Source organism: Parambassis ranga, chromosome 17 (assembly GCF_900634625.1).
Source record: "Parambassis ranga chromosome 17, fParRan2.1, whole genome shotgun sequence".
Lineage (NCBI taxonomy): Eukaryota > Metazoa > Chordata > Actinopteri > Ambassidae > Parambassis > Parambassis ranga.
The window spans coordinates 8,341,974-8,358,550 of record NC_041037.1 but is presented as its reverse complement, the minus strand read 5'-3'; the positions used below and the strand labels follow the sequence as shown (position 1 = coordinate 8,358,550).

The window sequence follows — 16,577 nt, the reverse complement described above, 5'->3', positions numbered from 1 at the left end:
CAGTCATGTGTCTGATTTCTTGGATTGAACAGAGTTTGTTTCTCTTTGAGGTTTGTTTCAGTTATTTATGTTTTGTACAGCATTCAGAAATTAATTTTGACAAATATGCATCTATTGTTGAAAATCATTAAAATGTAAAATGAGTTAAGTGACCATTAAGTGCTCATTAAGTATGTCGTCTTGTAAACATACTCATGTGACCACATGGGGGCGCTATATACGCAAATATTTTAAAAAGTGTTGTGGTAGTAGTCAGCATCAGGAACACCAATCCACTGAAACGTAGAGAAGATTGAAGCAAGGCGTCTGGACTTCAATCTGGCTTCAATCTTCTCTACGTATGATGACCTGGATGACTGAGAATCTTCATCAACATAATCCACTGAAACTTTCATATCACCTCTGTCACCACTCATAACATGAAGAAATATTGAATGAGCTTAAATGGATTATACTTAATTTCCCTTTAATTGTCTCCAGGACTGTACAGTAATAAGTTATGGATATTATCTTTGCAGTAGTCAGCAACAAATTTTCCCCAGAGCTGTGCAGTAATATAATAATAAATGAAAACTGTCATCTCATTAGCCAGAAGTATCAGGAATACTGTATTAAAAGTTTCCATATTACCTTAGGCACATCTTAGCCAACGTTGTGCAGTTACATATGAGCTGAATTTAAATGTCTTCAGTTTAAATACTAGTATATTTGTAATATCATTTACATATCCGAATTATGCTAATATGCTAATATGTCATCTTCGTTTTTTAAAGAAGATTAATTCTTTTGGACTTCGGTCTTCACTCTTTTTGGCCGCCCTGAGCACCCATATTGAACTACTTCGCATAGTTGCGCATCATATACCTTCGTGGCGGCTGGCTTGACCCAGAGCCTGACCGTGTTTTGCATTACACTACAGACGAACAACGCAACCGAAGATGGGCGTATTTGGATCTATGAAATAAATTGCAACTAGCTTGTTGCAGTTATGAATCAATCTGAAAACCCTAGTTGAGAATTTAACGCTTAATTGGGAGCGTTTATGTACGTTTGTTTTTCCCGCTACTAGCTAACTAAAGCTAGCGGTGAACATCGGAGATGCTAACTATGAACAACTGAAACACGGCAACAGGTGCACCAGAGCATCTTCATTTCATCAAGGACGAGGATAATGGACTTTAACTCCGAATAATGTGAGTCAAATGCATTTTTCTGTTGTTTTACTTGCCTGTTAATGTAGTAATGTAAATCCGACCACTGGTAAGAAGAGAAACTGTTAAATAACCTAGCTGACACCGTCTGTCCCCGCCCAGCCTAATGCATGTAGGTGGTTACGTTAAGTGGGAAGAGAGAGATGGTGACAGTGACAAGTCTGAATGTGGTATCACGATGTACGAGGTAAAAAAAAAAACTGATAGAGGAGATCTGCTGCAATAAAACAAAGAAGACTGGGTGCTTGTGCTGTCTTGGTAGACCCGGTATACCAGTAGAAGTCCAGTGTGGGACTGTAGTCCGCGAAATAAATATGGCTGATCACTAGGAAAGGACGGATATTTTGTTTGTGTGGTCAATTAATTATATTTATATTAATTGTTTTGTTGTTGATATCCTTAATATATTATTTCAGTGAGCTTGCTGTTTATGTGTTTTCTGTTTTATAAAAGTATAAAGCAATAGAAAGGACCCCTTGTTGTTAACACCAATAATAATAATAATAATAATAGCTGTGTGTTACAAGCTTTTTGTGATTGTCAGTGTCACCGATAGCACATGGTGTCTAGTTATACTTAAATTTATCAGATAATTTTCTTGGCAATTTAGACTGTATGTGCGTCGGAACAGCGAAAAGATCAAGAGTCTGGAGCTGCCTTTGGTCCATTTAGTAGCAGTTTGGTGACAAATATTTTATCTAAAATTTGAAATGAGTTTCTGAAATGTCACTTTGACCTTGCCCTAGACTCCTTGTAAGTGCTCAGATAATATTTGACGTGAGAACCTAGTGTTTGGTATTGTCCCACTGCTGTGGCATGTCTGTTACTGGGGTACAGTAACTTAATCATAGGATAAATGTCTTTCCTTTTTGTAAAATTTGACATACCTGTTGACTTCATCCAATCACTGGCCATGGATTAATTGCAGTTGGAGTTCTTCCATTTTCTATCCTTGTCTACGAACACTCAGGGTCTGACCATACTTCTTTCCCATTGATCCCAGTTGGATATAGTCATACGTCGGCAACATGTAGTATCCACCAGTCTGAAAGCAAAGATGAAACTGTATTTAGTATTAACAATGTAACATAAAATATAATGACATATTATTATGAAAACTCTGTGCCCGATACCTGATTTTTAGTCACTCACAGAGGACCTTTAATATTAAAATCCATCAACTCAACATACAATATTGTCACCTCATGCAGGCATCACCTAGATGCATAATTTGTATTCTGAATATAAAAATGGCTCACCAATATTTCTAAGACAGATATATATTCATTGGTGTTGTTACATGGCACTTCAGTCCATTTCCCAACACCACTGTCAGGATTACATTCATTCTGTTAAGACCGACAATAGTAGTATTGTCTTCTTATTTGTCAGGGGGTTGTGTAAGTGTTGCTCTTACAGTGAGGTCAATAAGTATTTGATCACCCTGTGATTTTGTAAGTTCTCCTACTTAGAAATCATGGAGTCTGGAATTTTCAGCATAGGTGCATTTCCACTGTGAGAGACAGGATCTAAAAATAAAAATCCAGAAATCACATTGTATGATGTTTTTAACAATTTATATGTGAATTACTGTGTCAAATAATTATTTGATCACTTGAGTCAAAACATTTTAATATTTGGTACAGAAGCCTTTGTTAACAATTACAGAGGTCAAACGGTTCCTGTAGTTCTTCACTAGGTTTGCACACACTGCAGCAGGGATTCTGGCCCACTCCTCCATACAGATCTTATCTAGATCTGTCATGTTTCAGGGCTGTTGCTGAGCAACACAGAGTTTCAGCTCCCTCCAAAGATTTTCTATTGGGTTTAGGTCTGGAGACTGGCTAGGACATGCCAGAACCTTGATATGCGTCTTACGGAGCCACTCCTTGGTTTTCCTGGCTCTGTGCTTTGGGTCATTGTCATGTTGGAAGACCCAGTCTTGACCCATTTTAATGCTGTGTCAGAGGGAAGGAGGTTTTCGCCCAATATCTCACAATACATCGCCCTGTTCATCCTCTCCTTAATACAGTGCAGTTGCCCTGTCACATGTGCAGAAAAACACCCCTAGAGCATGATGCTACCACCCCCATGGTTCACTGTAGGGATGGTATTATTGGGATGTTACTCATCATTCTTCTTCCTTCAAACACGGTGGATGGAGTTAAGACTGATAAGACCAGTTCTATTTTGATCTCATCTGACTACAGGACTTTCTCCCATGACTCCTCCGGATCATCCAGATGGTCCCTGGCAAACTTCAGACGAGCTTGGACATTGGCTGACTTAAGCAGGGGAACCTTCCGTGCCATGCATGATTTCAAACCATGACGTCTTAGTGTATTACTAATAGTAGCCTTGGAAACGGTGGTCCCAGCTCTCTTCACGGCATTGACCAGCTCCTCCCGTGTAGTTCTGGGCTGATTCTTCACCATTCTTAGCATCATTGATACCCCACAAGGAGAGATCTTCTGTGGGGCCCCAGTCCGAGGGACTTTGACAGTCACGTTTAGCTTCGTCCATTTTCTGACAGTTGCTCCAACATTTGTTCTTTTTTCACCAAGCTGCTTGGCAATTGCCCTGTAGCCCTTTCCAGCTTTGTGAAGGTCTACAATTTAGTCTCTTGTGTCTTTTTGACAGCTCTTTGGTTTTGCCTATGTTGCTACTTTGGCTGATTATGGGGTGCACAGGTGTCTTTATGACAGCTAACGACCTTAAACAGGTGCTACTAGTTTAGAATCATGAGCAGAGTGTAGCTGGACTATTTAAAAGCACAAACACTGTGCACAATAACTGATCTGGCTGATCAGCAAGTGATCAAATACTTATTTGTAACAGTAATTCACAAATAAATTGTTAAAAAAAAATCATAAGTGATTTCCGGATTTTTATTTTTAGATTCTGTCTCTCACAGTGAACATGCTGAATATTCTAGACTCCTCCATGATTTCTAAGTAGGAGAACTTGCAAAATCACAGGGTGATCAAATACTTATTGACCTCACTGTATGTGAAAGCAGATATGGTTAGTAAAGGGTAAACTGGGCAGCTAGGAGGCGACTGTGGTTTTTTTATCTTTGATTCACTCAATATGTCACTGAAGCATTTCTTCACTGTCATTGGAGACTTTATGTTTTAATGTAGTTAATTTTTCCTATATATTCATACAATTTACATTTCCTTACGATTCCATCAACAGAGTCATACCATAATCAGAGCATTTCTTTTTATTTAAAAAATGTATTGTCAATAAATGCCATAAAAATACACAAAATATTATTTTTTTTATATTATTTTATATATTTTTTACAGGTCCACTTGGCAAAACCATTAACCCCAAAAATTATTTTACCCCAAAAAAGATTTTACAACATGCTTTAAAATATATACACCGCAGTTTCCTAACCGTCCCATTAAATAAAGATAAAATAAGAAAAGAACTCAAAGCTTATAGCTTTGCTTAAACCTGACAGCATTATGTAATTTTTTCATAATCAGAAACTTATTAATAATCTCAGGGGGAAATTGTTTACATTCCAGGTTCACTATGTATAATGTGAAAAACCAGGGGTCCAAAGAAATACAATGTACAATGCATTACATTACATCAACCAAAGGTTCAGCGTTCTCTTCCACTGCATTCTCTACCAGTTTACTGGTGTCAACCGGATCAGACTGGGATGGGCTTCTGTTGAAGAACAATGGGTTGTCGAATGTGTTGAATTTGTGGGGGATCGCTAAGTGATGACCAGACCTCTTGTAGAGGAAGATGCCAATCCCTGTCCCTACTGCAATCCCAGCAATGACTAGCACAACTGCTAAGTATATATGTCCACGCTGAATATCAGGTACTCCATCATCTGCAATGATTAAAAAGATGATAATTAGGCAAAACACATTATGAGACTCAATGTAGTGAAAAAGATAAGGAGGTATTACTTACGAGTTGATGGTGATGGCTTTGGTGGTAACACTGAAGAGACAAAAAGAAATGTAATCAATTACCACACTTTTATGGAATGATTATACTTTGTTGTTATACTTTGTGAAAATAGTAGGCACTGTCAATCTCATAATCTCACAAAATCTTGCAAGAACCTGGCTGCTTTGTAATGTCACTGAATAGCTTCATGCAAGTCATTGAAGGTAGTGCCACACACCAGTGGGTGCACTGGAGGCAATGCAGGTAACCTTGCCCGAGGACACACAACAATGCCTAGGGAGGAGTTGGGATTAAACCACCAACCTTCTGGTTATTGGACAACCCTGCTCTACCACTGAGCCACTGCTGCCCCATTTCTCAGCGATTACTGTCTCTTGTATCATTCACCCAATAGTTAGTATGCATCCATGTCAAATTTGCTGAGTAATGGATCTTGTTGTTGGTTTACTATAGTTAATTGTTCATCTTTTACTGAGCTAAGCAGAGGTATTGCAGCATATCCTCCTAGTGATTCATGGTTAAACCACCAGCGCATTGGCTTACTGTAGCTAGATTGAGATTTGTGATCCCACAGGACTACAAAACTGCATCAGCTGTCACTGTTAATGATTGTATGATCATAAAATCTTGACTTGAACCATAAAATATTGTATAGTCTAATCTTGGCATTAGTGCAGTTCAAACAAGGATTTTTTTTTACCTTTCAGTGTTTTGCAGATGTATGGCTTGCCATACTGTGGGTTAGTTGTCTTCCATGTCCCATCTGAGGTGACAATCCCTCCATGTTTGCTCACTCCAGGTTGACTTTCACCCCAGTTTGTATAATCCATGACTGTTTTGTCCAGCCACAGCCATTCCCCTGTAAACAAACAGACATCTCATCTGCCTTTGCTATAAACCTAAGAAGCCAATTTTGTGAGCAACAGAAATAAATTCGATTTCCTAAGACACAACCTCACTTCTTCATGTTGTATCTGTACTTTTTTGTGTTCACTTAGTGGAGATTTTATATTTGTTTTGTCTTTCCACTGGTATAGCTGAATATATACTTTAATATAGGAAAGTATGGAAGTACCTTTGTGAGTGTTGAACAGACCGATCCAGAAAGACGTGTAGGTGTCTTCGTATACTTTCACATGACTTTGTATAAATTTTTGCTCAGTGGGATCTTCAATACTGGCAAGCATTCCGCCTACATGCAAAATAAGATAGCAGCTTTAAGTGGTGTGTATATATAGGCATTTTTTGTCTGGATACACCCTCCAACAAGACCTACCATGCACTACACAACTAGCAGATGCATCTGCCCAGGATTTTTCCGATGTGAAAAACATATAGCAGTAATTGTTAAATGGCAGCCAGACATAGTTCTCTCCTATTTTTCTTAAGTCAGGGTCATTGGGGCAAACTCCTGGAAAAACTGATGTCTCTGTTGGTGGCACATCTGTGAATAAAAGAAAAGTCTGATTATGCAGTATGTAGTTATACTTTAAAACCCAGTGCAAAAGAAATCTCTACCATATCACAAGCATAAATGCTGTTACATAAGCATTTCAATCTTTGTTTCCAAGAGTTTGAATTGAGGCTAGACTCAAGTATTTCGCCAATCCCCCCAGTGGCTTCTTCTGTTCTGCTGGCACAACTGAACACGAAACGTCTTCAAAAAAACAATCCTTGAGTCCAGTTGCCTCGATTAAACCTGTTTAAATTGACAAAAATATGTTTTAAGTTTTACCTGTAGACTTCATGCAAACACTGCTAATGGTTTGATTGCAGTTAGCAGTCTTCCATTTTCCATCCACATCCACATAGACACAAGCTCGGTCTGTGCTTGGTTCATTGTTACCCCACTGAGTAACTGACATATGCCAGCCATCGACATATCTGAAATATCCATTGGTCTAAAAGAGAATATCAATTAAACCCATAAAGAAATAAACAAAGTACAACACACACAGCTCATATTATGTCACACTGGTCAATTTAATCACTATGAATTCTCATTTTTAATAATTGAATTTCTCATACATGATAAATAAATGAAAATTTTTTGTAGAACAGTTTGCAGAGATTTGCTCTACCTGGGCTTTGTTGAGTCCAATCCACAAGGGAGCTTTGAGATTCAAAGCTAGAAGCTCAACATAAGCCTGTGTCCATTTATTTCGAAGGGTAACCAGGTTGGCACCATCACCTTCACAGTGCATCTTGGCAGCATCCCAGCTCATTTGCTGAGGAACAACCTTAATAGAGTCATTGAGTATTTTGATGTAGCTAGTAGGCGTTGCTGGTTCAGAGGAGTCTGGGAGAGATGAATCTGTTTATGGAAAGAATGGAAACATCACATTACAACACCTCATTTTTAGTCACTCTCCCATTGTTATAAAAGCTTAATGTTACTCCAGGCTCTTCAGAAGACCTCATGTCATGTGAACGTCATGTAAGGTTCTTCTAGCTTTAGAGTTTATGGCAGTAATACACTTACCGACATTTCGAAGACAGACAAATCCGTTGGTGTCGCTGCAGGGCTTGGGTATCCATTTACCAATACCAAGTAAGGGATTAGTATTGAGTACAGTGCAGTCTCCCTGTGGACATCAGAGACTGATATTACATTTAAAGTGTAAACTGGATATTTCTAATGGTATGCTTTCTTTCCTGAAGGCTTATTATGCAAAAAGACAGAAAAACATTTGCAGTCCCTTTCATAGCATTGCTGTCAATTAGAAAATTATATTAAGTTCTGATTGCATTAGGGTTTGTATTTAATTTCATGATGGGTGTTTTAAAGTACTATTGAATATCAGACTACTTTCCCCCAAGTTATTTTGGATAAGGCCTTCAAATGATTTTTTTAAATTTTTTTAGATACTTTATTAATCCCAGAGGGAAATTCATACAATGACTAGCAAGGCGCGCCACAGGCTAGGGTGAAGTGTCTTGCCCAAGAACACACAACAGTGACTAGGGAACCACCAACCTTCCGGTTACTGGACAACCCTGCTATACCACTGCGCCACTGCTGACCCCTATATATATAGATATAATACTATTTACCGGTATACAATAATACTGTGCAAGTTGTACTTCACAGAAACTATGGTGGTCAAGGTTATGTGACATCAGTTGACAGTTCCATCTGATATCAGGCTAGTTCCTAAAAACAAAACTTGGAATGTTTGTTTAATTTTTTAAGATTTGTTGAGGCTTAATAAAAAAAAATGTCTTAGAACTTTCATTTATCTTAATGTTATTTGAGAACAAATGGTATTTGATTTTTTTTTCATTTTCTAATGAAAGGAAATTTTAAGATCTACTTACTGCTTCTGGTCTTCTGTTTATATAGAAATGATACCTCCTGTACCATATGTGCTGCAAAATAAATCCAGACATTCTTGTTTGTAAATACAATAATTCAAAGTAAACGCAGATAATATTAGATTCATTCACACACCGCATTCTGTAGGAGGAAAAATATATTAGGTCACACAAAAACAAAGCCACTTAATTCACATTAGATAACACAGTTCAAATTTTGCCCACTTACTCGTATTGCTTCTCTTCCCGTGTTAAGATATGTCTTTGGTTGCCCATCAGTCCATTGAAGCTGTCCGTGTAAATTATGTAATCCAATCCATAGGTCTGTAGTGGGCGCGTCAGCCATTTGAGACATCAAAAACACTAAACAGTATAGGTATAGGTTAGCGTTACATTTGTTAGCTGTCAATCTAGATATTCTACTGCAGAAAAATCAACAAACCCTGCACATGTCTTGAAGAAATTGAGGCCAAATTTCCACCCATCTGTTGGCATTTTTTCCGTGCTCCATCCCATGTTGAATTCTGGTCGCTGATGATGCTGTAACACTTGAATTGAGACATGATGAATTGATTTTCAACTTTGCTACATGTCATCTGCTTTTGAATTGTTAAAAAAGGCAATTCATTTCAATCTATCTGTTTAATAGAAGGCAATAAATAAGCACATAAGTACAATGTTTAAGAAATGTTTGTTCCTTTAGCACCCCCTGACAGTAGGTGGTGCTGCAGAATCCTCAGCACCCCTTCTTTTAGCATCTCTGCCAGAATATATGCCACACACATACCTGACTTTAAATGAAGAGGTCTCACAGTACTCATAAAAACTTCTTAATCTTAAAAAGATTTATAATTAAAACACAGTGTTGCAAGTACTAAGAATTTAATTCTTACCTTAAAGTTCATTTTTTTCCAGGGGAGTTGGCATCCACCTTTTGGGACCACTGTAGGTGCCACAGTGGTGTTAGCAGGTGGTGAACCACTGCGCTTACAGATGGATCTGAACTCGAATCCACAGTTATAATCATGCCAATATCCTGTTAATCAGTCCAAGTTGATTTTATAAATACACAATACAATATTTTATTCAGTATTATTGATCCAAAATATTACGTTACATATTCACACATTACAACTTGAATGCTTTGTCAGAGGGAAACATGTTTCATTAACTCACCAGAAGAAGCCCTCATGACGGCACAGTTTTCATCATAATGCTTGAAATCCGGCTGACCTTCATCCCACCATTGAAACTCCACTTGAGAGCCATCCATCCACCTTAATGCAAGCACATAAGTCAGTAAAATAGTTTGTACAAATGGTGTAAAAAGGTTTTCATTTATTTAAATGGCCTGTGTGTTAGGTATCTTAACCTTTAGAGTCAAAAAGCTTTCAGTATTTAATTGATACTTACTGATATGTTGTATCAAAATCTACATTCAGGCCTATCCAGAAAGACCCACCAATTTTAGATACCTACACAGAGAAAGATACAGGTTTCAGTTTGTGCTAAAGTTAATTGCAATAACTCATTCTCATGTAATATACATACCACTGCTCACCTGTTGCCATAGAAAGACACTTTCAGCTTCACTGTTGATCGAAACCAGGTCACTGTGCCTTTGTTGGCATAAGTGACGAGCTTCTGTCATTGCCAAATAATTTCTGTTAATGTAATACTGATACCCATTCCATTCCATCCACCCATCAGAGGTCATGTTGTAGTCTAAATACAAGTTAAACATACACCTATATTAATATAAATCAATTAATAATGAATATATTTTCAATCTGTGTAGCCACAGACTTATATATTATGGTCTACTCACTAGGGCTGACAGGGCTAGGAGGCACCGTTGGAGTGACTCCTGTAGGGGCATAGAAATAATTCAGTCAGCGAATGTGAATTCAGTAATTTAGTGAGACAACAGTGGGCACCTCAAGCCTGCAGATGTATGCACCAGTATACACTGCACAAAGATAATGCAGAAAAGTAAAATCATGTTTTTGTAGTTTGGTAACTGTGTCATGCTTTACCTGCACGCATCTGACAAAACCAGTTATTGTATTTTTCACAGTGCACGTCATTCCATGACCCGGCATTGTTCCGCTTAAATGGTTTGAATTCAACACAAGATTCCACATTGTTTCTGTTGTTTGGCTCTCCATCTTCCCAGTGTAGGAAGTTTACCTGTAAACAAAGATTAATTAATTTATGTACATAAACCACAACAGCTTCACTCTATAGAGAGAAAAATGAATGGACTTACTGGGGATCCATCACTCCATACATAACCAGTAACTGGGTCAGGGGCACTAAATCCAATCCAGGCTTCATTGTAACTATGGTACAACGGATAGGTTTGTGTTCATAATTTAAATATGAAACTTTCACATATATTAGTCTGGTTTTTAATTCCTGAAATCTCAATTTTTGTTTTTCATTAACTATACACCACCAAGATTATCTGGCCCTAATCGTGAGTTATAGCCCAATATCTTGTTTGTAAAAACAGGATAAATTGGTCTCTGCATGGCAAAAATGTGTAACTTAGATGTTTAGTTTACAACTATAATGCAATAATGTAGTTGTTCTAACTGAAGGCAAGGTAATACTGTACCTATATGGTAGCGCACGTAGTTCAGCCTGATTGTGGATGCTGAGCAGGTCTCCTCCAATGGCTCTGCAGTAATCTCTGGCCTCATACCAAGTCTTCTTGATTGAATTTTGTGAATACAACTTAAACACAAGAGTCAAACTATGATGATCTCTATTTAAGACAGATGCATCATTTTAAGGAACAGAATTGATTGACACCTTCAAAGAACTCTAGAAGAACCTAGATGACTGACAATCTTCATTGACACAACTTGTCAATCTTGATCAGTCTCTGGATTTATATTGTCCCATTGTCATAAGCAGTGTTTGACAGCAAAATATTTGCACAAGGACATTTACTAAAACATTGACTGCTAATGAGAGCCAACCACTTGCTTCTCACTGTTGTTCTACCCTTAACTGCCAGTCCTCTTTCACAGGACAGGACCGATGAATCCACATCACTAAGATTCAGTTCTGCAACAAGCACACAGCTCAAAGTCTGGCATAATGTATTTGTGTGAGAGTGTAATCTCAGAGCACAACAATTTCAATAAACATAATAAGTGTCGGTGTAAGTGTTACATTTGTGCTAAATTTACCTTATAACAGATGTTCCTTGAAAACCCATTACTCCAGCCGTCAGCACACTTTGGGGAAGGAACTGTCGGTGGAGCAGGGGTTAATACTGCTCCCTCAGCCATGTGTTTGCAGATATACTTCTCCTTGTTGGTACATGGCAACACATCCCAGAGGCCAGCAAAACTCCCAGTTGCCATAGCAACGCAACCTTGCCTGTGACCTTGTGTTTTCAAAGTTAAAATTGTCAACTGTAAGTTCCTAATGACTTTTAAACATAATGATACAGAGGGATGGTGAAATTTTGCAGTACCTGGCATTTCAGCATTCCAGTGAGTGAATCTCACAGAGTCTGTGTTGGTCCAAACAAAGAAATCATGGTTTTTCTGATTTGAGAGCCCAAGCCAGAAGTGTTTTTCTGATCTTAGCCCAACCAAGCTGACAAGGAAGGCATTATCCACCCTGAAAATATTTACACATGTAAGATCGCAGGATTTTTGAATGCTGTTATTTCAGTTAAATCTGAACCTTTAAAAACTGTAAATGCTTAGATTTGGTAGATTTAGTATGAGCAAATGTTAGGTATTAAATGTTTTACCCAGTTGAAACATCAGCCAGGTATGAGTCTGTGCTCTTGCAGTTATCTTTTGCTTCATCAAATGTCTTTGTCTCAGTCCCCACAAAGTAGCAGTAGGAGCCATGTCTTTTCCAACCCTAGAGTGGAGTGAAACGAATATAAGAAATCTTCTTGAGCTTGTTGTATTATGTTACATGGTTGATCATTGTGTGGTAGCAATATGTAAAACACATTCCACCAGCCTTGTATGATGTTATGATTGAATTATTATTATTTTAGATCTGAAACAGATGTTTTTTTATAATTAAATGATAAGTTCACGCACAGTTTTGCAGCCTAAATTCTGCTCCACTTCATCTCCAGATGGTTCAGAAGCACTTGTCTTCATACAAATGAAGCCATGTTTCTCCTTACAAGCGCGGTCAGCCCAGTTTCCATTCTGCAAGGAAGAAACACCATAAAATGTTTACTGTGTGGTAACTGTGCAAGCTACAGTGTAAATGGTCAAATAAGATGCTCAATCTTCGATTTACATTCAGACAAAAATCAGGACTCTGTAAGTTCTACTATGTGAAAGTTTGATATTGTTGCCTCTTTAGCCTCACTTTGTGTATACAGCATTATTGTGTTGAAATAGGAAGGGGGGCCTCCCCCTACATTGTTTCCACCATGATGTTCCTCACCTCTCGCCTGACAAGAACACAGTCTTCCTGGTCAGTGGTAATAGCTGGTTCCCCAAACTCCCAGCTGGTAAAGCGGACATCAGAGTGGTCACTCCAGTCAAACAGTCCCTCTGTCTTCATGTCATTCAGTCCAATCCAAAGCTCATCGGTAGATTCTGGATAACGAAAAATCTTTGCATTAACCAATTGTTGTGGCTTTTTGCTCTACCTGTGATGCTGGTTGTACACTTTGGATTTCCATGATGGTACTGATGAGTAGTACTTGCTGGTCCATCATCAGCAGGTTATGATACTAACTGGAAAGTTAATGACTCATAGCTTTTGATTAAAAAATGTTTCAGACAGTAGGAAAATTCCTACTAATTTGGCCAGAGGTGAGATGTCTTTTTGTTGGATCAAAAAAAGTAGTTAAGTTGCCAAATACACTGCTTAAAAAATAAAGGGAACACTGAATTTACACATCCTAGATCTTAATGAATGAAATATTCCAGTTGAAAATCTTCATTCGTTATATAGTGTTATATGTTAAGACCAAATTAACATAAAAATGAACAACTTGAGGTCTGGATTTGGAACCATGCTCAAAATAAAAGTGGAAAATCAAAGTGCAAAATTCAAAATGAGGCTCAGTTGTGTGTGTGGCCTCCACATGCCTGTATGACCTTCCAATAACACCTGGGCATATTCCTGATGAAGATGTTCTCCTGAGGGATCTCCTCCCAAACCTGGATTAAAGAATCAGTCAACTCCTGGACAGTCTGTGTGCAACGTCGCGTTGGTGGATGGAACGAGAAATGATGTCCCAGATGTGCTCGATTGAATTCAGGTCTGGAAAACGGGCAGGCCAGTCCATAGCATCATTGCCTTCATCATGCAGGAACTGCTGACACACTTCAGCCACATGAGGCCTAGCATTTTCATGCATCAGAAGGTACCCAGGGCCCACTGCACTGTATATGGTCTCACAATGGGTCTGAGGATCACATCCCGGTGACCATATTGGTGGCCTGCTGGAGGTCATTTTGCAGGGCTCTGGCAGTGCTCCTCCTGTTCCTCCCTGCACAAAGGAAGAGGTAGTGGTCCTGCTGCTGGGTTGTTGCCCTCCTACAGCCCCCTCCACCTTTTGCACAACAGCAGCTGAAATTGATCCACAATCAGTGTTGCTTCCTAACTGGACAGGTTGATTTTACAGAAGTGACTTAAAGTGATTGACTTGTTTAGGTGTTCCCTTTATTTTTTAAGCAGTGTAAAAGGATGCTTACTTATGGAGTGAAAAAAGTGTAAAACATGTAGACTTAAATGGTTAATCAAACCACTGAAGAAGAAGATTATGTAGAGTTTTGCCCCATGATGGTGCCAGACAAAAGGTCAGTAGCCTCACAAACTGGTTCATCTGTGCTATACCATATCCAAGCTGAGAGATGACAAAGCTTTGGTCCTCCACGTTGCGGATGCTCACTAGGTCCCCTCCTTCTTTACGACAAGCCAACTGAGCATCAGACCATGATTTCTGAGTACGGTAAAGCTGGAAGCAGTGACCGTTGTAGGGAATCCAAGGTCTTGAGCAAAATCCCGCTTCAGGAGCTGATTACAAGAAGAACCAAAAATTGAAATAATACTACTATACAATGACTATGTAAGATGAGACATTTTGTCTACCTTCAGTTGGATGAGCCAGATTGTTTTTACTCTTGCAGATGTAGCCCAGTTTCTTGTTGCATTTTGAACTTTGCCAGGAGAACTCTACAGCCCCATCAAGGATGCCACAGGAATGTCCTGGACTAGAAAGAGGATGTCCTAAAACAAGATGATGATATAGACTTGTAAGCAGGTTTGCAGAAAGATTGTGTTTTGGGTTAGAACACACATGCAACCCAGATAGGCTGATTCACACCACTAGAGGGCAGTAGTAGCTTGTTGCATTTGCCTTAACAACTTAAACGCACCTGAATCCCAATTCAGGTAACGGTAAGGGTTCCCATTAGACCACTTCCAGCCATGTTCTTGATCCAGGGTCAGTCCATTCCAAAGCTTGTACCCCTGTTGCCCTCCATCCACCTCTAATAGTACTGTAAGTGTATGGTTAAAAAGAGGAAGGAGGTGATGTTTACCAAGCATATTTCAGAATTAATTTAAATCTCAAAACCTTAACGAATGAACATTAAAAATAGCCATTCTAAAGTCCATATTCAGTCTTAATGGATGCGGTGCAGAGTCAGCTTACCTTTTATATAAGCCTGTTCGTGAGGATCAGTGATGGCAAGCAGGGAGGCGCTCTGCTGTTTGCAACTCGCTTCAGCTTGCAACCATGTCAAAGCCGATCCTGTGTTGAGTTGGTAGTACGCTCCCGTGGTGATGTGTTCCTTCCAATTTGTTTTAACTGTGTAAATATACCAAAACCTATTTAAATCTTTTAAACATTTCAACAAAATACGTTAATAAATGTCATACAAATGATTTTGTATGTAACCTTAGCATACAAAATTATAGGAGATAATTACAATCCTTATAGGAGAAGTACTTACTGCTGCTTGGGCAATAGCCCCAGAGTTCATTTTCATATTTAGTTTCAACTGCACACCAGAGCTGCCCTGGGGAGTCTTCTGTAGTGCAGTCTGAGTACCATTTGTTTTTGTAGTAAAAAGGAAACATGCAGGGCCTTCCGGCTGCATTTCCTTCAATTGTGTAAAGTACTGAAAAAAAACACAAATGGTTAAAAAAATTGTTGTATTTCATTACACATTACAATAGCAGTCATAAACAAATAAATTAAAACCTCTGAATGTTCTGGAGCAAGCACCGCTGGATGTCCCAAAGATTGTGAAATGGTTATTGGGTCCTATTGTGTTGGAGAGCTCGGCTGTGTGATAGTCATTGAGCTTAATGTAAAGCTCTTGGCCTTTCATGGCAAGCACGGTTTCATTCCTGCATTCCCACTTCTGAAGGTCACTGGCTTCATCACATTCGTAGAGGCTTACTTCACTCCCCACACTTTTCCCCTGGGCACCAAGGCACTTCCGCGTCCGGATTTCCATTAGTCGATTGCCAGATGTCCAGCGAAAGTCAGGGCAGTGGAAAATCATTGTAGCCAAACAATAACTGCTGGCTTTGTTAAATAGACTAAATGCTGTATCTGCAAAGAAAAATTTATTAAATACATGTATAGTATTGCATCATTAGAACAGATACATTGTACCACATTTAAACAACATCCTCTGCAAAAAGCCTAAAAATGAAAGTTAGAATATCATACCATCTAAAGCCAAACATTGTAATGTTTGAAAGAGGACCAGAATGGCTGCACACTTGACCCTCATTGTTCTCCTTCTTTTAAAATGTCTTACAGCCAGTGACTTTCTCTATCCATTGTTTAAAGAGAGAATACAAGAGTTGTGTTATGATTGTACAGGGAAGAGGTCTTAAATACTGGACTAACACAACAGCCTGGCACGTCACCACATTTTTTTTCTCATTCTTTTTAATCTATCAGCATATTTAAACTTCTTATGAAAAGGGTGTGACAAATTGTTGTTTCCCATACCCTAGTTTTTGCACACTCAGCTGTCTACTCTGATACACTCTGGCTTCCTATAAGTGCCTTACACACACAGCATACTGGGGGATTAGGCAAGCTTGTGTGAACAGGATGACTGCTAACTTTCACACTGTAAT

The 16,577-nt window shown here is 38.7% G+C and overlaps 1 protein-coding gene across 1 annotated transcript; it reads right to left on the bottom strand.

The window, feature by feature from the left end:
• Positions 1 to 4,414: 4,414 nt before the first annotated feature.
• On the bottom strand, positions 4,415 to 16,302 carry LOC114450068 (macrophage mannose receptor 1-like). The gene is made up of 31 exons (XM_028427974.1): positions 16,159 to 16,302; positions 15,682 to 16,038; positions 15,431 to 15,598; positions 15,130 to 15,285; positions 14,852 to 14,974; positions 14,565 to 14,702; positions 14,310 to 14,489; positions 12,906 to 13,060; positions 12,548 to 12,661; positions 12,244 to 12,359; positions 11,959 to 12,107; positions 11,669 to 11,868; positions 11,089 to 11,207; positions 10,738 to 10,810; positions 10,505 to 10,658; positions 10,297 to 10,335; positions 10,030 to 10,193; positions 9,882 to 9,943; positions 9,645 to 9,745; positions 9,362 to 9,504; positions 8,911 to 9,016; positions 8,698 to 8,831; positions 8,472 to 8,522; positions 7,636 to 7,738; positions 7,235 to 7,467; positions 6,889 to 7,054; positions 6,430 to 6,597; positions 6,229 to 6,345; positions 5,854 to 6,012; positions 5,154 to 5,183; positions 4,415 to 5,070 (listed from the first exon to the last, which is right to left on the bottom strand). Exons 1-31 carry the CDS (start codon positions 16,220 to 16,222, stop codon positions 4,808 to 4,810), a joined length of 4,305 nt encoding a protein of 1,434 aa, XP_028283775.1. The 5' UTR covers positions 16,223 to 16,302; the 3' UTR covers positions 4,415 to 4,807.
• Positions 16,303 to 16,577: the final 275 nt, after the last annotated feature.